This window comes from Megalobrama amblycephala, linkage group LG16 (assembly GCF_018812025.1).
Source record: "Megalobrama amblycephala isolate DHTTF-2021 linkage group LG16, ASM1881202v1, whole genome shotgun sequence".
Classification (NCBI taxonomy): Eukaryota; Metazoa; Chordata; class Actinopteri; order Cypriniformes; family Xenocyprididae; genus Megalobrama; species Megalobrama amblycephala.
Window position 1 is genome coordinate 34,224,579 of NC_063059.1, and position 25,110 is coordinate 34,249,688.

The 25,110-nt window shown below is 36.6% G+C and overlaps 2 protein-coding genes and 1 pseudogene across 2 annotated transcripts in view; 2 read left to right on the plus strand and 1 right to left on the minus strand.

Moving 5' to 3' along the window:
• On the plus strand, positions 1-18,382 carry LOC125249440 (annotated as a pseudogene).
• Positions 16,429-25,110, plus strand: part of LOC125249444 (polynucleotide kinase 3'-phosphatase) — a 13,509-nt gene continuing 4,827 nt past the window's right edge. The window contains exons 1-4 of the mRNA XM_048161739.1: positions 16,429-18,381; positions 18,718-18,766; positions 19,156-19,226; positions 19,837-19,929. Of these exons, the coding sequence (XP_048017696.1) occupies positions 18,256-18,381; positions 18,718-18,766; positions 19,156-19,226; positions 19,837-19,929 (339 nt within the window). The 5' untranslated portion in view covers positions 16,429-18,255. The remainder of the gene's footprint in view (positions 18,382-18,717; positions 18,767-19,155; positions 19,227-19,836; positions 19,930-25,110) is intronic.
• The window catches only part of LOC125249439 (TRPM8 channel-associated factor homolog), a 4,674-nt gene continuing 2,714 nt past the window's right edge, over positions 23,151-25,110 (minus strand). Inside the window, exons 6-8 of the mRNA XM_048161734.1 lie at positions 24,862-25,101; positions 24,405-24,742; positions 23,151-24,045 (exon numbers count right to left, since the gene is read on the minus strand). Coding sequence (XP_048017691.1) covers positions 23,803-24,045; positions 24,405-24,742; positions 24,862-25,101 — 821 coding nt within the window. The 3' untranslated portion in view covers positions 23,151-23,802. The remainder of the gene's footprint in view (positions 24,046-24,404; positions 24,743-24,861; positions 25,102-25,110) is intronic.

Sequence of the window (25,110 nt, forward strand, 5' to 3'; positions counted from 1 at the left end):
TAAGCACTTCCTCTCAGGGAATCCCCACCGCCATTTTAAAGTGTCACACTTTGTCAAGGGAATAGAGTTTATATGGACAGACCCTCGACCACTTGATTTTAACTGAGGAAGTGAGTCTACTCATATGAACACTTCAGACAGCTCCATTTGATTGGAATGCAGCCAGTGACGATGGAGACCAAGAGAGCGTGACATCTTCTGGTCAATGGGCGTGAAGACATGCTTACAGGAACAGGAGCAAGTACCAGCAGAAGAAAGCCATAAACTAGACAAGGTAGAGACACATACTAGTTTAGATGGTAGGCTAACTAAAGTTGGAATAATTAGCAGTCTAAGCACTGAAGGTGCTGGAAACCGATTGTATTATTTTTTTTTTTTTTACTAATAGCAATTTATAAATGAGCTGACATTTATATTCAATGGGAATGAGAGATGGAGGCTGTAATACTAATGTTGTCCACCAGAAGGAGACACAGGATAAGATCCCCGTTTCAACAAGCTTGCCCCTCGACGACCAAATGCAGAGAAGAGCATTCGCTGCGGACGCGCGAGTAGTAATGAATGATCCTTCATGAATGATTCATTCACTCAGAGTTTTAAATTGCGGACTTTAATGGTTGCTATGCACTTGAGTATTAAATAAGCTCTCTTTATACAAGTTGTGCTGTGTAATTTACCTATACGCAGATCAAATTATTTTACTGACTTGATGACTTTGAATTTCGTTCAGCAACATCGAAATCATTTCGTTAAAATGTCATTTTTCAATAGCTAATTTCTCAGAACACGTCCAATATTACATAATGTTTGATGATAATGCAGCCAAAGATTAATTACCACTATCACAGAGACCAGTGGAGTTTTCAAATGAGGAGGCAAAATCCTCTATGTCCCTGTTACACAATTTAAAGTTAATATTACATAAAAGGGGCCAAATACAATTCTATTTTGTTATTTTTACACTATGCAATGTTCTATTTATTAAAACCAAGAATACATTTCATCAAGTTAGTGTTTTCACTTATTTTTTACATTTATTCAATAACTAAAAGGTAGTAACAATTTAAACTATTATTTATATTATTATTATTATTATTATTATTATTATTAACTAATGCTGCGTTCCAGGCAGGTTTTTGAGCCTGTATGTCATGGCTTCAAATCATGACTCACGACTTTGTAGCGTTCCAGGAAAGTTATGCCAAACTGCGTAAAAGTGTAAACAAACAAACATGGCGGACCGTAGGGGGCTTATGCTCATTAACAATTATTTCTCATAATTAAAATTATTTCCTTGCTTATTTGGGGGAAACAGAGGAGGAAAACGGCGCATAAGGCAAGAGAAGCTGTTATAGCTTTTATTTTACCGTGCACCTGCGGTCATAAACACCGCATCCGTAGGGGCTGCCATTGTTGTTTCGCGGGCTATGTGATGTCAGAACGCGTAACTGGGAGTACGTCGATCTAGTACGAGTGGGAAGTCACGGCTTTGACTGCTGTTCCAGTGCACTTTCACGGGTAGAAGGTTGGAAAAACACGGGTTACGGGTTGCCTGGAACGCAGCATAATATTCAGCTTTTCAATATTCTTGTACTCACTCACTCACAGACACAAAGATGTAGGCTACCTTTAATTTCACCTCGCTGATTGCTCACTAAAACCCCCCGCAGTCATCATGTTTTCAGGTCATTTCGAGTTTCGATTTTAACATGACACAAAGCTAGGGATGGGTACCGAAACCGGTATTAAATTGGCCCCGGGGCTAAATTTTGAAAGACCGGTGTAGATAAGCTCTGACGTTAACGGTTCTGCTATCGGTACTGGGGAAATTATGAAAAAAATACACGTAGGGCCTACATTTATTATTGCTATATAGACATTATCTTGCGAATACTATCTCGCCAGAGTCGCCAGCTGTGTCTGTATGCAATAATATTAGGACAGAAGAGAGATCGCGCTCACGCAGTTACAGCGCGCGCAGCCGCTCACATGAAATCCCTGTTTAATGGTGACGATGGAGGAGAGAACTAAACCACTAAACGTCTGCTTACACTTTAGGCCTGTGATATTATGCTAATTTTATTTTTGATTTCGATTTTGGCTTCCAAGTATCACCAGAAAGAAGATATCTGAGGTAAAACTATTAAGAACTATCCACGTTTCGTCTACCACCCCTTTATTCTATTCACAGCTGTGAGCGTTCCTTCCTCCCTAAACCCAAACTCAACGTCAGAATCAGCACAATCGGTGATTGTTGTCTTTACTGTTGCTAAATTGCAGTAAATGTTTGATAATTATTATCAACGTTTTAAAACGCTGAATGCACAATAATCCGCGCAAGAGACGCTGTTCCTCAGGCTGAATTGTGTGTGCGGCGCGCGCTTCAAAACGGGTCGCAAATAGACAAACAATTAATTACACTTTGGGCTTCAGCCTTCAGGTGCACGTCGAAACGATCAAATACACACACAAATATGTTAAAATGACCGGATTGGAGCGTGTTTAGCTACTTAAACGCAGTTTATATCGTAAGTGTACATGAACAGCTGGGAGAAAATCCGATGTGTGTTAATATCTATTGTCTTAAAGTGACAGCAGTCACCTTCTGACGATTGTGCCATCAATGCTGATCAAACAACAAAATGCAAAGAGAAAATCACTCACAGCGCTTCTTCTGGATATAGTTATCTTTAATAAGCATTAATCTATTAATTTATACTGTGAAAACCATGCAGTGTTATTTTACATTTGGTTACTTTACTTAGATTTCTTTTATAGGCTAGGTCTATATTACCTGAACACATGAACAAATGAAAGCACTTTATTTCATTTGTATCTTTGTTTTATTGTATTTGTCAGTTTATTTTACTTTCTTTGTTCATGTTCTTACTGTATCTTACATAAAATGCCCAAAATGCCGGACACTATATAATATAAAGCAATGTTAATTCAGCTCTCTCTCTCTCTCTCTCTCTCTCTCTCTCTCTCTCTCTATATATATATATATATATATATATATATATATATATATAAACAAAAAGTACCAATAAGAATACCGTTAAAGTACCAGATCGATAAGCAGTATCGGTAAGAGTAGTAATACCGTTAAAACCTTAACGATACCCACCCATACACAAAGCGGTGATATGTGGGGATTACTTACCCAGCCAGCAGAGCCATGTGGGGCCCAAATGGGTTTGACCTGGGCTATCTAACTGGGACCCAGCCAGTTTTGCACCCAGTTTCCATGTAGGCCCCACATGGATTTGCCCAGATGAAATGAACACTGCTTAGTGTGCACACTACAGGCTGTTTAATGTAACACTTAATCAGTGTTGGAGGTAATGAGATAATTAAGTGATTGAATAATGATTTTGTATTAGTGAAGAACACCTGTTGTTAACAAGCATAATCACTGAAGGAAAGAGAAACACAAGAACTACTTCCAGCCACAGCCTTGGATGAAATCAACTGAAGATAAAATACATTACATCTCTCAAGATCTGATTAAACGACTCCACAAACAACATTAGCTTCACTTATTACTAACCAGACTGACTTTATTTCTGTCAGACATCTACAGAAGTTCGTATTAAGAATTAAGAAGAGGCTTAGATGTTGATTTCTTATTTGAAAGTAATAGTTTGATTTGATGTTACCATTGTGGCGATCAGTGTGTGCTTTAGTCAGGCTCTTGACTTTTTAGCATTAGTTTTTCTCTTGACAGCTGTGTCTGTTTGTTATGGCGAGAACAGCAAGAGAAAATATAATCAGATGCTGTAAGCTGATTGATGATAAGATTATAATCGTCATATATTGGCTTAACTCATTGATATTATGTGGGAGGTTTATACAGGTAGTATGTTATTAATTCTGTTTTATTGTTATGATTCTACAGCAAGAGAATAATAGAATTTAATCAGAACATCAAACGATTTATGACACACCATTTACATATTTTGGGCTCCTGTGAGTTTTACTCGCACACAGACATCAAGAATCAGCATGTGAATCTCAACAATGGTGACATGCTTCATGGTGCAATGCATTCTGAGTGCATCATACGAAACTTATCCATGGCTCCCAGAATGCATTGCACCATGAAGCATGTCACCATTGTTGAGATTCATATGCTGATTTTTGATGTCTGTGTGCGAGTAAAACTCACAGGAGCTCAAAATATGTAAATGGTGTGTTATAAATCGTTTGATGTTCTGATTAAATTCAGAACAATAAAACCGAATGAATAACATACTACCTATATAAACCTTACACATACAGGGAGTGCAGAATTATTAGGCAAGTTGATTTTCTGATCATATTTTTTTCCCAAGCACATTTTACCACTTCCAATCCACATCAATCTTAATAACTACTATTAATATTGTTTTTAATCATTTATAAGAGATATATAATTGTTCATGAAGGCTGGAAATGAAAAATGCCTTATATTCAGGTGTGCAGAATTATTAGGCAAGTTTTCTTTTACAGGCAAAATGAGCCAAAAAAGAGATTTAACTCAGACTGAAAAGTCAAAAATTATTAAATACTCATGAGAAGGACGCAATACTAATGCAATACTAGAAATTGCAAAGTTAAAGCATGACCAAGGGACAGCAAAATGCTCATTGGGTCAGCGGGGTCAGACAAAAACAGGTGGAAAAGAAAAGACACATGTTAACTGCAAAATAATTAAGAATTAAGGTGAAGAATTAAGTGTGAAACCATCAGGAACCCTTTAGTCTCCAGCGCCACCATTTTCCAGAACTGCAACCTACCTGGAGTCTCCAGAAGTGCAAGGTGTCAGGATCTCAGAGACTTAGGTTAGCTAAAGAATCCTAAAAAATGACCCGCACTTGATAAGAATCACAAGCTGAAGTGTTATAAAATACATGAAGACTGGGTTTTAATAGGGCTTATAGACAGACAGCTTGAGAATGACTCCTGATGGACCAGCACCACATCCTCTTGTACCACTGTTTGAAGAATTTATCCAGAATCTGGCAGTAAGGTGTTTGAGTTCACTTTTAGTCCATCTCTTATCCTGAAATGTCTGTCTTGCAGAGATGGACTAAAAATGATCTTCCAAAACTTACTGCCAGATTCTGGAAGATAAATTCTTCAAACAGTGGTACAAGAGGATGTGGTGCTGGTCCTTCAGGAGTCACTCTCAAGCTGTCTGTTTATAAGGTCTATAAAAACCCAGTCTTCATGTATTTTATAACACTTCAGCTTGTGATTCTTATCAAGTGCGGGTCATTTTTTAGGATTCTTTAGCTAACCTAAGTCTCTGAGATCCTGACACCTTGCACTTCTGGAGACTCCAGGTAGGTTGCAGTTCTGGAAAATGGTGGCGCTGGAGACTAAAGGGTTCCTGATGGTTTCACACTTAATTCTTCACCTTAATTCTTAATTATTTTGCAGTTAACATGTGTCTTTTCTTTTCCACCTGTTTTTGTCTGACCCCGCTGACCCAATGAGCATTTTGCTGTCCCTTGGTCATGCTTTAACTTTGCAATTTCTAGTATTGCATTAGTATTGCGTCCTTCTCATGAGTATTTAATAATTTTTGACTTTTCAGTCTGAGTTAAATCTCTTTTTTGGCTCATTTTGCCTGTAAAAGAAAACTTGCCTAATAATTCTGCACACCTGAATATAAGGCATTTTTCATTTCCAGCCTTCATGAACAATTATATATCACTTATAAATGATTAAAAACAATATTAATAGTAGTTATTAAGATTGATGTGGATTGGAATTGGTAAAATGTGCTTGGGAAAAAAATATGATCAGAAAATCAACTTGCCTAATAATTCTGCACTCCCTGTAATATCAATGAGTTAAGCCAATATATGATGATTATATTCTTATCATCAATCAGCTTACAGCATCTGATTATATTTTCTCTTGCTGTTCTCTCCATAACAAACAGACACAGCTGTCAAGAGAAAAACTAATGCTAAAAAGTCAAGAGCCTGACTAAAGGACATACTGATCGCCACAATGGTAACATCAAATCAAACTATTACTTTCAAATAAGTAATCAACATCTAAGCCTCTTCTTAATTCTTAATACGAACTTCTGTAGATGTCTGACAGAAATAAAGTCAGTCTGGTTAGTAATAAGTGAAGCTAATGTTGTTTGTGGAGTTGTTTAATCAGATCTTGAGAGATGTAATGTATTTTATCTTCAGTTGATTTCATCCAAGGCTGTGGCTGGAAGTAGTTCTTGTGTTTCTCTTTCCTTCAGTGATTATGCTTGTTAACAGCAGGTGTTCTTCACTAATACAAAATCATTATTCAATCACTTAATTATCTCATTACCTCCAACACTGATTAAGTGTTACATTAAACAGCCTGTAGTGTGCACACTAAGCAGTGTTCATTTCATCTGGGCAAATCCATGTGGGCCCTACATGGAAACTGGGTGCAAAACTGGCTGGGTCCCAGTTAGATAGCCCAGGTCAAACCCATTTGGGCCCCACATGGCTCTGCTGGCTGGGTACAGGAATATCATTTTTATAGGAACCTTTATAAAAGCTATGTCATGAATTTATGTGTAGATACTTGATAGAAATGGTGGAGGTTGTTTTTTAATCGATGTTATTAAATGTTGATCAAGGTGAGTGTTTCAGTCACGAGACTTACATGTGACCACCGCATTAAGGTTTTCTGTGAAGGACGTAAATATTTGAAATGCATTTGATTTTTTTTTAAGCACATTAACATTTTAGCATTTCTGTTACAACATGTGAGTGAACACTGTGTCTCTTGATCCCAAGAGTCGGAGGAGAGCTTAATTGTGTTTGTTTGTCATTTCCATTCAGAGTCAGTGGTGAAGATCAGATTTTGTTTCAACTGTTCAGATTCATCATGGATGACACACAAACATCCAGAGATGAAGATTTTTCTCCAGGATGCAGGTACTGTTAATAAACACTAGATTAAATAACCTGAAGAGGTCTGAAGTTGGCAAGATTTTGTTATAATGCAAAAAGATGTTTGATGATAAATGATTTTAAGACCTTCTTAAAGTGATTATTATCATAAAAGATATGTTCTGTTATAGTTCAGTTGATCAGACGAGATCAGAACCAGAGCCCAGCTGTGTGTCTATGAGGAGTGACAGGTCTCTGGATCGGCCAATAGAGTTTAAGAGTGGAGATACACAGACTGATCTCAGGTATATAACATTTATATAAAATTATGATTATTGTATGGCATTTTGTGTTATCAGAACAATATTCTGATAATGAAAAATTATTGTTATACATTGTTTATAGTTATTTTTTATCTTTATCTGATATTTTAATGTATATGTTGATCACAGAGACACATGAGTGTTTTTTGTCAACATAGTGTAAATAATAAAAAAAACTTTAAAGTGAATGCTTTAAATTATTGTATTCAAAACCAACAAAAATACATATACAGTTGCAGAATCTGTGAAAATGTGCAAAATTTTAACAAAATAAGAGAGATCATACAAAATGCATGTTATTTTTTTATTTAGTACTGTCCTGAGTAAGATATTTTACATAAAAGATGTTCACATATAATCCATAAGACAAAAAAAAATAGCTGCATTTATTAAAATAACCCCATTCATAAGTATGTGAACCATTGGTTCTCAATACAGTGTGTGGTTACCTGGATGATGTACGACTGTTTGTTTGTTTTGTGATGGTTCCTCATTAGTCCCTTGTTTATTCTGAGCAGTTAAACTGAGCTCTGTTCTTCAGAAAAATCTCCAGGTCTCAAAAATTCTTCAGTTTTCCACCATCTTTTGCATATTTTACAACAGTGACTGAATGATTTTGAGATCCATCTTTTCACATGGAAGACAACTGAGGGACTCAAACACAACTATTAAAAAAGGTTCAAACATTCACTGATGCTCCAGAAGGAAACACGATGCATTAAGAGTCGGGGGGTGAAAACTTTTGAACAGGATGAAGAGGTCCAAATTTTTCTTATTTCGCTTGAATATCATTTTTTTCATTTAGTACTGCCCTTCGGAAGCAAGAGAAGATACTTGCATGTTTCCCGGAAGATAAATTAAATACAATTTACCTTGATCTTCAAATTCCAAATTTCACCCCCATCTATTAAAGGTGCTAAAGAGGATGTTTTGTTTTATACATTTTTGCAATATTACTTGAAACTGTCTTTACTAACTGATAAAAGACTATTTATTAGGTGCACTGAAAGGAATAATATTAATATACATCATCTGTGCACGAGATAGGGCCTTAAAAACATCAGCCAATCGTTTACACGATCATCGCGTAAACGATTGGCCCTCTGGCTTGTCAATCACTGCCGTGATGTTCCTTGTGAGAGACGTGCGCAGATTGGCCCTCTGGCTTGTCAATCACTGCCATGACGTTCCTTGTGAGAGACGAGCGCGGCTGCGCGCTCCAGTAACTTTCCACACTCCACAGGCGCCGCATGCAATGTTTTTGTCAGGAGACAGGAGTAACAACTGCAGATTATGAGTTACATGCGGTGAGTCCGACATAATGAATCCACTAACAGGACACACGAGTGTTTACCACACTGTGCCGGTGGTAAACACTTGTGTTCCAATACTCGGGCACGAGTTTTGGGAGGCGTTCCCTCGAAATTCTTACGCATGCACTCATTTCAAAAACTCAGTAACAGTCTTTGGTTTCTCAGTCGACGAAAAGATCCTCTTTAGCACATTTAATGCATCATGTTTTTTTTTTCTGGAGCATCAGTGAATGTTTGAACCTTTTTTAAAAGTTGTGTTTGAGTCCCTCAGTTGTCCTCAGCGTGAAATGACGGATCTCATAATCATTCAGTCACTGCTGGAAAGGGTTCTGATATGCAAAAAATGCTGGAAAACTGAAGAATCTGCAGGACCTGGAGATTTTTTCTGAAGAACAGAGCTCAGTTTAACTGCTCAGAACAAACAAGAGCCTCATGAAGAACCATCACAAAGATAGAAACACTTTAATCTCTCTCTGTTACAGTTCAGTTGATCAGAAGAGATCAGAACCAGAGCCCAGCTGTGTGTCTATGAGGAGTGACAGGTCTACAGGTCATCAAATACATTTTCCGAGTGGGAATACACAGACTGATCTGAGGTATAATGTTACTGTAAAAGATTTTTCAGAATACAAAAATGACTTTGTTCTTATTAACTCATTTAATAATGAGGTATTTTAATTTTACAGCCATGAAGTCCTCAACAGGTTTAGATCAAATCTGATGAAGAAGTTTGAGTGTCTGTATGAGGGAACAGCACAGCAGGGAAACCCAACACTCCTGAATGAGATCTACACAGAGCTCTACATCACAGAGAGTGAGAGTGGAGAGATCAGTAATGAGCATGAGGTGAGACAGATTGAGACACAATCCAGGAGAGCAGCAACAGAGGACACACCGATCCAATGCAATGACATCTTTAGACCTTTACCTGGACAAGACAAACCCATCAGAACTGTGCTGACAAAGGGAGTCGCTGGCATTGGAAAAACAGTCTCTGTGCAGAAGTTCATCCTGGACTGAGCTGAAGGGAAAGAGAATCAGGACATCCAGCTCATATTTCCACTTCCTTTCAGAGAGATCAATTTGATAAAGAACAAAACACTCAGTCTCTCAGATCTTTTTCATGTCTTTTTCCCTGAAACAAAAGAAATGGAAATATCCAGTGACAAATATAAAGTGTTGTTCATCTTTGATGGTCTGGACGAGTGTCGTCTGTCTCTGGATTTTCAGAGCGATGTGAGGTTGTGTGATGTAAGTGAATCAGCCTCAGTGGACATGCTGCTGGCGAACCTCATTACAGGGAATCTGCTTCCCTCTGCTCTCATCTGGATCACCTCCAGACCAGCAGCAGCTGATCTCGTCCCCTCTGAGTGTGTCCATCGAGTGACAGAGGTACGAGGATTCAATGAGCCACAGAAGGAGGAATATTTCAGGAAGAGAATCAGTGATCAGAGTCTGGCCAATACAAGCATCACACACCTGAAGTCATCAAGGAGCCTCGACATCATGTGCCACATCCCAGTGTTCTGCTGGATCTCAGCCGCTGTTCTAGAGAAGATGTTGAGCGAAGCAGAGAGTGGAGAGATTCCCAAAACTCTCACTCAAATGTACACACACTTCCTGATCCTTCAGACCAACATCAAACATAAGAAAGACTTTGAGAAGAACATGACAGATGAAGACATGATCCTCAAACTGGGGAAACTGGCTTTTCAGCAACTTGTGAAAGGCAATGTGATCTTCTATGAGGAAGACCTGAGAGAGTGTGGCATTGATGTGACAGAAGCATCAGTGTATTGTGCACTCAGATCTTCAGAGAGGAGTTTGGCTGGTATCAGGGGAAAGTCTTCTGCTTTGTTCATCTGAGCATTCAGGAACATCTAGCGGCTCTATATGTGAACATCTCCTGTACAAACAACAACATAAATGTGTTTGACCAAATCAACAAACAGAGCCTGTGGTTTAAAGTTAAGGACTGGTTTCAACTCAATTCATCAGAACATGTTTCATTATCTGAGCTGCATCAGAGAGCGGTGGATGAGGCTCTACAGAGTAAAAATGGACATTTTTCCTGCGGTTTCTTCTGGGTCTGTCAGTGGAGTCTCATCAGATTCTCCTTCAAGGACTAATGAAACAGACAAGTAGCATATCTGACAGCAAGGAGAGTACATCAACAGTTGAGTACATCAAGATGAAGATCAGGATCATTGATTCTCCAGAGAAATCCATCAATCTGTTCCACTGTCTGAATGAACTGGGAGATCATTCACTAGTGGAGGAAATACAACAGTATCTGAAATCTGGAACAATAAAGGCAGTCAAACTCTCTTCATCTCAGTGGTCAGCTGTAGTTTTTGTGTTGTTGACATCAGAGAAAAACCTGGATGAGTTTGATCACAAGAAGTTTGTTGTAGGAAACAATGAAACTGAAGATATTGAAAGTTTTTCAGAAGCTGCTGCCTGTGATTAAAGAATCCAGATCAGTACAGTACGTATCAATGAGAACAAACAATTCACTGGAGAAACAGCCCATTTATCAAGTTGCTCAAATCTCCTAAAAACTGTATGTATGGTTAACATAGCAGAGTCATACATTTTAATATTACTAGTCAGATGGACGATTAAACATTTACTTGATCTTTGGCTTAAAGTTGACTATCAGTGCGGGCTCTCTAGTAAAGTGCAGATGTAATCTGTGGCAACGACTCCTCCATAACAAGAATAACAATGTAGAGTGAGATATTAGTCTGCATTTACATTGTATCTATTTTGACATGCCGTTTTGCAGCGTGTAATTAGCCATTGCTCCTCTCAGCAGGAAAAACAAAACTTTTATTCAAAAGGATTGTTTATAGCCTTGAAAGAGCGCTTCCTTTACAATCTCTAAAAAGCTGTCACTCATCTCAGGTCACGATCCCACAAAGTTCCATCATAACCAAAAAAGTAATTTCTTACTTTGTGTCTTTGTTTGTTAATGAGAGCATTTGTGAGCTTGCAGAACTCAGCTCTGAACAAAAACTCCAACTTTGGAGCAGTGAGTGGATTCTGACTAAATGAAACTCCTCTGATTGGCCATTGCGTTCAAGAGATCAACAAACATGTCTGTGATTGGCTACATTTCTTACTGCTGCAAAAACACATTGTAAACAGAAACATTTGATGTTCTCCCAAGCGCAAACACAAAAGAGCACTGGAGCGATTGACGAACCTGTTTCGCCAATATGTTATTACAGTATCAACTGAGGGTGTCACGGTTCACTAATCCGCTGTCTCATACTGTTGTCTGTGTGTAGGTTTTGGGATGTGTCACTTGATTGTTCTGTGTGGGCGTCGCCGCTGATTGCTGATCAGCGGCAGCTGTGGATCATTACACCTGCCTATATAACGCCTTGTCTTTCGTCTCATGTTTGTCAGATCGTTTGTTGAAGTCCTGGTGTTGTCCCGTTGTTTCTCGTGTTTCTTGTTCCTGGACTGGATTCTCGTCGCTGTTTCCTGTTACCTGTCTGTCTCGTTGGATTACTCGTTCTGGATTTCATTCACGGATACTCACACGGACACACGGACTCACCATTCAGGACCATCATTCATCACGGACACTTCATCGCCCATCGAAGTCCCTGTGTTACCCCTCTCCTGCTGTCTGTGTTGCTGCTGTGTGTTTTGTGGTCTACTTACCTGGCGTGAAGCTCTATTAAAGAGATATTAACTTGCAATTGTATCCAGTCTTCTTTTCCGTGACAGAGGGTGCTTATATTTATGTTAGGCTTTGTTTTTTACCCATGGTTTAATTTTTAACTAAAAAAGGTTTGTGATCAAACATTATTTATAAAATGGATAGTTCCGGCCCTTGATTTTTAATTGGTTGAGCCGCATTCGAAGCCGCTGTAAAATTCCCGAAAACATACAGCTGACAGTATTACATAAGTATCGCTGCACCACTGAGTGTGTATGTTGCTGTGTCTGTTTTAGCAATCACTCTTAGCAACATAAACATATGTTTGTCCTTAATTGATTTTGTTCATTGAAGCTTACTGTAGTATGTAGAAGAGTATTGTGAGAGAGAGATATCAAGTGTATTACCTGCATTCAGATTTAGCATTTTCCTTCAGGTCAGTCCTGTATTCATAATAAAAAATCTGTTTGAATGTCCGCTGCGATCTTGTCCTTTTAACATTTAATGGGTTTTCCTGTGCCCTGCTGACATTGACAGCGCTAGTCAAAGTATTTGTCATTTGCGTCTTGTTCCGTATTCACAACAAGTTTCAATATAAAAGTCTTTGCAACTGAGTGACTCGCTCATAAAGACAATCTTTAACAAGCCTAACAATGCCCCTTAACTGTTATAAATTGATGGTAAACCATGGCTTCTTGGGGCTTATTGCTTTATTGTCACACCCCCTGCAGTACCTATGCAGACCTCTGGTTGAAGACCCTTGGTTTAAAGTTAAAAAATACATAAATATTAATTTAATTCAATCTTAACATTTTTTATTAGTATGAATTTGACCATGAAACTTGGATAAGAATTTGGCATTGATAAATTATATTGAAACTGAAAGTAGCTTTTTTGTGTTTAACTATTTATTATGCTATTTGATCTCTCTACAGGTTGAGGGACTGTGATATCACAGATGAAGGTTGTGCTGCTCTGACTTCAGCTCTGAGATCAAACCCCTCACACCTGAGAGAACTGGATCTGTCATGGAATAAACTAGGAAAATCAGTGAATCTGCTGTCTGATGTACTGGCGAATCCTCACTGTAAACTGGAGATACTGTGGTAAGATCATATTTGACTCTCACATGAATCACAGTGTAAAGTATATTTGAAGTGTTCAGCCTCGTTCTGCTGCTGTGAGTTCAGCTGATTGAGCTGTAAATGATTGAACACATGAGCTGCTCCTCAGTAACATGATACTGCAGGACTGAGAGTCACACTGAAATACACACTTTCACACAATCAGCATTTCATTCTTTTGACTTTAAACAGATTGGAGCTCAACAATCTTAACTGAGAAATGAAGAACATGCTGGATTCATTCTCACTGTTCATCTTTCTGCATTGACACTTTCTAAAGTATCGTTTTTAATTTTGTAAAATCACACACACACATATATGATCATGCTTTGTCCTCTGTGACATTTTAGATCTCAATAATTTATCACACATGTTAATTAAGTTTGTGCTTTGTCTTTAATAATGGATCCACTGCTGAACTGATCTGATCTAAACTGAGAGAGTGAAGAGTGTGTCATTGTTCTCTGCAGGTTGATTGATTGTGGAGTCACAGATGAAGGTTGTGCTGCTCTGGCTTCAGCTCTGAGATCAAACCCCTCACACCTGAGAGTACTGTATCTGTCGTGGAATACAATAGGAGATTCAGCAGTGAAGCTTCTCTCTGCTGTACTGGAGGATCCTCACTGTAAACTGGAGAAACTGTGGTAAGATCATCTCACTAATATTCAGTCTCTGTCCTCAGTAAGACGTGGCATTAAATGTAAATTCTAAAACTAAAATCAACTTGTAAAATAAATGCTCAGTAAACACACTAAATCTCAGCGCAAATGATGATTAATACTCCTTCACCTGCTCCTTTTAATTGTCACCTTATTTTCTTCTTGTTCTAAATTCTTCTGAACTCATTGTGTTCTCATAGATGTCATAAAGCATGGCATGAATTTAAAAATAACAGTGTAGAGCTGTAACCTGTAGGTAAATTGGTGATGATCTGGAGGAACATGATCTCAATACATGTGAAGGCAATAGTTCTTACATTGTACATTAGGACATTGGATATCTCTATTGAGTTCACCACATTTCAATTCACTTTATAAGCTGCCAGATGAGACCAAACATGACACAATTATGACAAGAGTTAATAAATGATATGTAATGGGGAACACATGGATCCTGTGAAGCAAATGTCCTCCTGTAGGAGTGTATTAGAGGAGCGAGTGACTGTTTCTCCAGTCAGATCCATCCTTAAATCGGTATGAAACAATATCTCACATTCAACTCTGTGTGTCTGTTCAGTCCTGAAGCACATGAGAGCATCAACCTGCATGAATCTCATTCTGTCAGCAGCAGTATGTGGCAATGCTTGTCATTATATCTCCTCTCCTGATCTGAGGCCAGAGTGAATAATCTGCAGACACTTGAACTACAATTCATTGTTCTCTACAGGTTAAGATGTTGTGATATTACAGATGAAGGTTGTGCTGCTCTGGCTTCAGCTCTGAGATCAAACCCCTCACACCTGAGAGAACTGAATCTGTCATGGAATAAAATAGGACAATCAGGAGTGAAGATGCTCTCTGATCTGAAGGATGATCCATGTTATAAAAGACATTATATTATTGTGAGTATATTGTAAAATGTAGCTTTGCTTCCCGTTTATAACTTAAAGAACACTTTAAGTACTTTGATTCCACAGCAAAAACTCCTAACTAATAAAACTCAAACATTATTAAAGACAAATGAATAGACAGTAGAAATAATAATATACAAATTAAAACAGAAAAATACTATAGAACAGTTATAGTTAGGTCTAACTGTAGCCTGGTAGTCAGGTACAGAAATGTAATAATATAAATATAAATATAATTGTAATTACACTGCATGCATAGTGTTCACTGTATAAATTAAATATAGATTAATCATTGTTAAAGTTGTTTTGTTGTTTAACAATTAGTGACATAGCAGATATTTTTAGGCTGCTGTCAATAAATGCATGGAACCAATATGATGAAACACATCTGAGTTATCTCAAGTTATCTCAACTCTTTAGATTCACTTAAGACTTTATAACCAGCTATATAAAAGAATACTTGTCAAGACAGGGATTTGGAGATAATTTTGTGCGTATGTATCCGTTCAAGCCCAAGGATTTGGGAAATAGCGCTCTATTGTGTGTTCTCGCGCCATCCAAAAGGCGCCTCTGTGATCGTGCGTGCTTTGAGTGTGTGTGCACAGAAAACAAAGTGCGATTGCAAATTGTGCCTCTTCTTGCAATTGAACTGTTTAAAAATGCTTGAGTGTTTTAAATTGTTCAAACTTACAAACACATCAAATAATAAACTTTCACTATATAATGGTTAATCTGCGAATCATATGCGTTCCAAACCGTGGCGCCTGGTTCTTACAGATCACGGATCAACCACGATTCGTTGCACCCCTACTATAAATATATGAATAAATTAATCTCTTACAGTGTTTCTGTGTGTAAGTGATAAAGAGAGAGTTGTTTATCATTTGCTGTTATTAATCTATTAGCAGTTTTTCATTCATATCTCTGGCTGTAATATGAATATACCAACATCTCTGGCTGTGTTTTTTCTGAAATTATCTTCTGTTGTGATGTGACAGCAGTAATGTCTCAGTAACTCATATGTGACTGTGTGTTTCAGGATCAGCTGATGGTGAATAAGGAGCTACAGAGACTGAAGACACAGACTGAATACACAGAGACTGAAGACACAGACTGAAGACACAGACTGAATACACAGAGACTGAAGACACAGAGACGCACAGCGATCACACTGACATGAGTGTGTGACTTCACAACATTTTCTTGTTTTTATCACCCATTATACATGAGGATTCACGCCTCCATGCATACGGTGTTTCTTGACCAAAAGTGTCTTAGAAAATTTAAATCTCTCTATTGTTTTATATGAAGGAGTAGGAAGGATAATTTTTACCTCATTTTGAAGCAAAAACTCTAGTCTACAACCTCCAATACCCAGAATCCTTGTGAACACAGTTTTAATATATTTTTTTTGGCCTTATTTCAGTGACTTAAGTTTTTTGTTTTTTCAATAACCACGCATAAACATTATTCCTTCAAAAACACAAACATGTACATACATGTTCCTCACATATTATTTTAGCCTAGTTTGTGCTGAATACAGTGTAATGACACTTTTGTCATTTATATGTTTATGAACAACTGAAAAAAGCACAAATGTCAGGGCATGTCAAAACTTCTCCAGGGCCCCAGAAATCCTCAGACCCCTGAGGGTTAAACTAACTCAAGTCAATTATGGACAGTGGGTCCACACAACCAACTTAGTTTTTATTAACATTAAAGATTTATTTTTAATTTATGCAAAATCCTTGAGTTGTGACAACACAACTGACTAAGGAAGACTCTATGTAAAACAGTTGTCCAACCAACTCAATTCAATCATGGACAGAGGTTCCACATGATTGAAACAAGTAAAACCCAATAAAATCAACAATGTTAAACAAACTAGAATTAACTGTGTTCATTTAACTTGAATGATTTTAGTTTAAATAAAATAATTAGTTTTCATATAAATTGATTTTTATAAATAATCCTACAATTAATGCTTCTTGTTTAATCTTATGATTTTAATTTTTGTGATGTACTGTTCTGTGCTGGCAGTCTAGGAGTGATACTGTTTTCATCCAGAGCACTACCATAGTAAATATTCTTTACAGTAGACTTAAACATTAGTCTCTCCATTTTCTCATCTGGCAAAAAACTTTAGCACTTCAAGCACTTTACTTCAACATTTACTCTCCCAGCTCAGCCCCTTTGCAAAGCATGATGGGAAGTGAAAGTCCTATTTAATTGAGTCCTGGTTGGATTTACTTGATTGAAACATGTTATTTTAATATGAAAACATCAAGTTAAGTCAAAAGGTAATTGTTTCAAGTCAATTTAATATGAAGCAATTAAATACAATGGTGTTTAATCAAAATAAGTTGTTTAAATAAAGTGAACAGAATAAACAAATTTAATATATGTATATTTATTTTTAAGTATGTATCTAGACAGGTAATGTTGAGAAAAGTGTGTCCTTCCATTTCTTAATTTAAAAAGGTTTAGAAATGAACTTCAGCGGTATCGAGCGTCACCCAAAATACTCAAAGCAGCTGCATTTTCACCTATTAGTATGCCATGCCATATGCCATGGTGGACTACTTCTGTTTAGTAAGTGAATTCAAATCAATCACTCTTGACTAGCAATCAGTTTTACATGGTCTGAACACTGGGTTTGTTCAACCAGAGATTGTGCATGCAGAAAAAATGACAAAGATTGTTTTTCAGTCCTACACAAAGACAGAAAATGAGAAGAGAAAAAAAACAAGTTGCATATATTTAGAAAAATACAAACATTTTGTTAAAAAATCTGATATAAACAATTTAAACTTTACATCCCATCCCATCCCATCCCAGTTGTGGCTACATATGTAATATGCACACACTCACCTTTATCTGTAGATACAAACAAGCTCAAATGACTTTCCTTATTAGCTCTGAGTAACTACTGTGTGAATGTGTTTGTGGCTGTGACTATGGATCACCTATAAGGAGCACATCCTAGGAGCACGCCCATAAATACTCCTTTTTTCATTTTGTTTGTTCATCTAATGATGATCACATGATCCTTCAGAAATCATTCTAATATGCGTATTTGCTACTCAAGAAACTTTTCTTGCTAATTATTATCAGTGCTGAAAAAGTTGTGCTGCTTAATATTTTCATAGAAACTATGATAGATTTTTTTTTTTCAGGGTTCAAAAGCAAAGTAAAAAAAACAGCATTTATTTGGAATAGAATTTTTTTTTGTAAAATTATAAATGTCTTTACCTTCAATTTGATCAATTTAATGCATCCTTGCAGAATAAAAGCATTAATTTATTACCTTACTGACCCCAAACATTTTGAATGAAAGTTTTGAATTTTGCAAGTTTGAAAACTGAGTGTAGTAGATGTATTTCCCTTATCTTATTTATTTACTAATGGGAATACATTGTGTTTTTCAGGTGTTTGTTTCCACAGCCCCTGGTATTTACAGAAAGCCTGTTATTGGAATGTGGGAACATCTGTGTGAGAAGGTGAATCACTGTTGTGGTTATTTGTAGTTGTTTATTAGAAGGATTGCATTATAAAGTTGTATCATTTGCTTTACTTACATACAACAAGCAGCACGTTTGGTTACAGTAGCGTGTGTATATTAAAGGTGCAGTAAGTGATCTCTGAGAAATGCTGTTGATATTTAAAATAACCAAAACAAACATGCCCCTACCCAAAAGGATCACACCCCTTGATAGTTCCGCCCCTTTACTGATGATTGGCTACAAGTGTGTTTTGGTGCTCGGTCCAATCCACTTTCAGCAGCGTTTCTCAGAAATTGCTTATTGCACCTTAAAAACACCATTGTGTTTTTGCAGGCAAATGGTGGAGTGACTATAGACGCGTCACAGAGCTTCTATGTAGGAGGTGAGCTCAATTCAATTCAAGACTCAGTACTTTGATTTGAGGTCATGGAACTAAAGAGTAGTTTAATGGTATTTTTATTTGGCAGCCTTTTTATTATTCTTCCAAATAAACCTAAACCTAACCCATGTAGTTACTTTATACTACTGTGTACTTTCATAGGTAAGTACACTGTAAGTACACCCCCAACCCTACCCCACACTCGAACAGACCGTTCAAACGCCCCCTCCCTTTCACCCATTACTCCGACCTGCAGATACCCACACTTTTTAATAAAGTGCGACCAGAAAACATTGTTTTAACAACAATTTTGTCTTCTTTTTTTTATTTTCAGCACAGCCCAAAATGACCCAATAACATATGCTCAGTTATGGTTTCCCCTCATTTTGCAGATGCAGCAGGACGTCCTGCTAACTGGGCTCCGGGGAAAAAGAAGAAAGACTTCTCCTGCAGTGACAGACTGGTAATGACGTTAACTGTAGTCTTCATTACACATAAGCAGATTGAATGTGTTACTGTTATTAAAGGGATAGATCACCCAAAAATGAAAATTTGATGTTTATCTGCTTACCCCAAGGGCAAATTATATAAATACTGTTCAGTTTCTCGCACAATCCGATCGTTTCGTGTCTTAATGTGTCATCACGATCCGCAGGGTTTAATTTGGATTCGTCTGTGCATATTTTATTTACTCTTATAGTAGAAGTTCCCATCCACTAGCATTATTTGACTGATAGACGGCAACGGTTGGAGTTAAAAATAATCATTTGTGTTCTACTGAAGAAACAATCACTGTAGAATCACCTACATCTTGGATGCCCTGGGGGTAAGCAGATAAACATCAAATTTTCATTTTTGGGTGAACTATCCCTTTAACAGTTACTGTATTTTATAATAAATTGTTGATGCAAATCACATGTAATAGCTTACTCTGGCCACAAGGGGGCATTGTTGTGTTTTTCTTGCTCCATTTTAGTATAACAAAAAAGGAAAACGTTACAATGGTATGGGCTTTTGGCAAAACACAGCTTTACAGGCTTTTTTGCTCTTCTTCTTATCTCTTGTGCCCTCAGTTTGCTCTCAACATTGGTCTTCAGTTTTACACCCCAGAGGAATACTTCTTGGGCTGGAAACCGGCTCAGTTCAGCTTGCCAGAGTTTGACCCTGTAAACCTTTTTAGATGTTTTTGTTTCACTTAGACGTTTTCTGCAGTGTATTCATGTATGGTTATTTATGTTTTGTACCTTAGTTGGGTACTGGGATCATATTTCCCTAACAACACATCAGAAACTGCTGTATTGCTGGATTTCAATGGAGAATTAATTTATCTAGTCTACGTGCTCGCTTTAGATAACCTTTTAGTCAATAATTCAAGCGATGTAGCCAATATATCTTTAATCTGTTGCAAATTCTAATAAAGTAATAAAGTGGCATAACAAGCTACTGTTTGTGCCGTCAGAGCATATGTGAGGTATCGTTACTTTATTATTTTACAAGTTCTCAAAAAAAGAGTAGCCTATGTAGAAGGCTAGATAAAATCGTTTTCCAACTAAATCCAGCATTATAAAATTTTGTGATGTGTTCATATGAAAATATGATAATATGAATATATTATGGTATCATATTTTCATATGAAAATATGATACCAGGAACTTTTCACCACAGACAAACTGTATGTACGGACAGAGCATATTGGCGGTGTCATAACATAACTTCTGAAATCTGAACATCATAAAACAAGCTACTAAATTCACAAAAAAGCTTCATTGATTGTCACCATTGTTGAGATTCACATAATGATTCTTGATGTCTCTATGATCCAAAAAAAAAAAAAAGGCTGAAAACATTTTCTGCATAATGACTTAAAATTTAGAATAGTATGTTATGATTCCACAATATCACAAAGTTACAGTAGCCTAAATTAAACACACAGTTAAAGCAGTCAGAGAAAAACTAACATGAAAAAGTCAAGGGTCAAGAGTCTACCTAAATCCAACACTGACCTCCATAATGGTGACATCAAACTTTTTTTCAATAAGACATCAACATCTAAATCTTTCTTAATTCTCAATAAGAACCATAAAGTCTGGACTGTAATAAGTGCTGAGATCTTGAGAGATCTGTTAGTGTTTAATGTTCATTTGAATCAAATCAGGAAATACTTGTAAATTTTTTAACCTTTAAAGAAAATTTATGTTAAAGTTTTTTGCACTTTATTTAAACTAGGATATTTGACTTTAATTTCAAGATCTTTGTTTGGCAGCCGCTGCTGCCAGTCATTGACCGTTTTTTCATGATAAGCCTATTTGTTAAAGTGAAGATGTTTGATCATAATAATTCAGGAATTACCTGTAAAATAACAGTGTTTTTCGCTTTATTAAAATTAGGATATTTTACTTTAATTTTACAGGGTTTTTTGGCTGCCATTAATTTGACCATTTTATCATTTACTGTTTTGTTACTGTTTAATTACTGATTATTTTTGTAATTTTACATGCATTTGTTTGTAATTTAAGAATACAGAAAAAATAATGTATACAAATAAGAAATACGGTAAATTTTGTGTAAAAAAAAAAGTGAATTACTGTCAAATTTCATTATAATCGTAATACTTAAAATAGTACTTTTATAAGTTGTTAATTTACATACATTGTTTATAATTTTACAGAGTTTTGAGTATAATTTAAAATAAAAGAAAATGACCATTAAAAAAAATCACAGCTATTTTCCGCAAACTTTTTTGGATTAAAATTTGGATTTTTTTTTACAGTGTGGCCTAGCTATGTGCGCCCACAAAACATTTTGGCGGTGTCATATAAATTCAGAAATGAAATCATTCTAAAATGAAATCCAGCATTACAACATTTTCTGTTGTGTTAATATGGAAATATGATCCCAGGAACTTCACACCCCAGACTGTGTGTGCCGACAGCCACTTGGGCTATACTAATAGTCATAGATCTAACCGTATGTGACATTTGTGTATGATTTGGCAATAGAGGACAGAGTTGTGATGTTTCATGATCTGTTAGTTATGATTGATATGGTGTTGGGTACCCTCTGTCAGAGCAGGGTAAAAGGGAGGCTTTTATCCAGTGTAAAATCAGCTGGACAGCTGCACACACACCTTTTAGTATCTCTGTTTGCTTAGAGGAAATGTCTTTAAGTGACACATGCTGCCACAAAACCTGATGTCTGTGTCAGGGATATTTGAGTCATTCTAATCTACTTTATGTTGCAAATATTTTAACTCTATTAGAAGTTTTGCTAGGATACATTTTGGCATGTTCAATGAGTGCTGTAAATGTTGGGATGGTTTTCCCTATGCAGTACAACTAATTGGGTGGATCTGACAGCTTGACAGTGACATGCCCATTAGAAGTTTAGGTGTTAAGGGTAGCAAATGAACAGCTAATTACACAAAAGTTTTTTTGCAGTGGCATTTCATTTTCATGTGGCTGATGACCTTTTACTAGGGGTGTAACGATACACTCAGCTCACGATTTGATGCGTATCGCGATACTGGGTTCACAATACGATACCTATCACAATATTTTGAACAAAATTAAAAATGAAAATGAAATTCAAATAACAGATTTACTTCCAAAACATTAACACATTAGAAGATTTGATTGGGTGTGTCACTGAAAAATAAAACTGAATCTTAACATGAAATTAGAATTAGGATAGCTGAAACTTAAGAGAGAACTTATTAAAGCAGTAAAATGGTGACACCAGAATAAAAATATTCATGATTCTGAACCTGAAAATACAGAATTATTGCTACATATAAATAACGTAAGCCCTTTTTACTGGTAAAAATCAGACATTTGGGTTTACAAGGACCCACAAATATTGCCCAATTGCTTTATTATACATTATATTCATTAAATATAGCAGTTTAATGTAGCTAGTACTATTACTGAAACTCTGTAAATTTTCATTTTTGTGACACATCTCATATTGATATTGCTTGGCAGAAATGAAAAACTTATATATAAAAAAATTTTGTATCTTGAAAAGAAAGCATTGTTATGATTTGCATATTTTTTCATTTTAGAGGCCTCAGAGCTTGCAGACATTTTTGGCTTACATATTTTTGCATCAAAAGTCAAGTCAATTGTATGTGTATAGTGTTTTATTTACAATACGCATTGCAACATTATGGAAATTCCTGATGTTAATGTTTATAGTACTTTGATGCCTAATTGTGCAGATTTCGTTTAGAGCTGAGTGATATTATAGTTTGCATTTAATAACAATAAACAATCAAGCAGTTGAGATTTGCTATAGTATATATCACTTTATGTGAGTGTATTATATGTATGCAGAGAGGCATTGGTTATATTGTTAAATGTATGTAATATTTTTCACACTTCACACAGGATTGTCCCAGCATCACTTTAATTTGACAGTTGCATGATTCCAAATATATGTGGCAGAACATGTTATTATACAAAACAATAAAGCACTGAGGCGACTGCTACATTGTCATCAGTAGTCATCATTCTTTGCTGCCACACATTTAAACTTGTACAAAACATTTTTCTTCTTGTTTTTCAAATTGAAAATCTAGGAACAGTGTGAAAGCAAAAAGAACTGGTTTTGTTACCCCTACACCATGAAAGGCCTCTATCACAGACAGCATAAAGTCAAAAGACCACTGAGGCATATAAGTGATCTGTAAACAAAAATTACTAAATATATTTTCCCCTTAAGCACTAAACTGGACCAGGCCAAGGTTTAGTTTTTATGTATATGTTGTGTTTTTAACATGCATGTTCAGGTTATACTGTACTTAACCTTAACCGACTTACCCTATAGCCACATTTTATTAAAACAAGAATATTCAGATTTTTTAAAATTATATTTATGGTTTTTTTTTTTTTTTTGCCTTACATTGACATTAATCAATTGCTCATGAATACAATAATGTCCATGAAACTCCAGATAAGCACATATAATCTTTTATACATAATCTTACCCCACAATTACATTAAAACTGGCACTGCAAATTTTAAAATCTATCTGAGACGTTCTTATGCGCACTGGCTCATAGGATTGTCAGTCCATTTAGGAAGATGAGAGATCTTCTCTTCTGTGCTGGGCTTGATGGGCCAACCCCACGCTTTGAAGAAGGGGCACAGATTCAGTTTGACCACCTTGGAGAAGGTCTCAGCATATAGATTCATCTTGCCTGCATTGTCATTTGGCACTTCACTCATATTATGGTACGCAGCAAAAACTTTCTTAAAAGCATCCCAGCCAAATTTTTCCTGAAGCTTGAAAAAAAAAAAAAAAAAAAAAAGGTTAGAATGTAAGGCTACACAAATATGGGTATAAATATTTATATAATTATATTTTTATAATAATTGCATAAAATAACATTTTTATATTTGTTTATTTCGCATTAAAGATTTTAAATTACACATTTCTTTTTAAGACTTAACTGAAAAAAAGAGTAAATTATTACTTCCAATGCTCACGAATAACCCATTCTTGCTTTAAACTCTCCTAAAACAATTACAATAATGGCAATGATGGTGTAACCAAAAATGTACATTATCAAACAATTTTTATAAACCCATGCATTTAACCGAATAAACAAACTGTTAAAACTTTATTCGCAGTCAGTTTGTACCTGCATGTAAGTCTCCAGTGCTGTCCACACACTCCAGCTATTTAAATCCTTACCACCACTGCAATACTTCTTGATACGAGCCTGGCGGTTTTCTAGAGTCATCTCGGGATGAGCATTAGCTCTATTCATTCGCAGCACTTCCTCATGTATGTACACTGACCACAGGTTGCAGGTGCACTCAGTGGTGTGTGGAGGGAACTCCCAAACTCTGCGCTGCTGGTTATGACCCAACTCATGAATGGGTCCCCAAAGACCACTTTTATAGACTTGCTCTATGTTTATTAGTTCTGGGGCAGAGATGGATTGCATCATGATGGGATATCCAGAATGCATGAAACCTGAGGGGGGAATAGGCGGAACGGTATTATCGTTAGGATTGTGTGAATATAATTAATAATAATGGCATGATTCTGTTGTAATAGTGATGGTTCTTTATCCCAGCAATAGTAACACTGACCGCAAGAGATCTGAACATCCGCAACAAACCGCTCCTTGCGGGGAAACTTGGCAGGTCTTGCTGCCAGGTCAGCTATGCTTCTCATTATGGTATCCCAAAGTGTAGCCACCTCATCAGGGCGGTCCAGATTCCTTATAAACTCTGATTCTAATGCGATGATGATATTCTCAAACTCAAGTTCGGCCCAGGGGGCAGGTGCCGAACGAATCCTGCTTACCCAGTCAGCTACATTTGTCTCTCCTGTAGGGC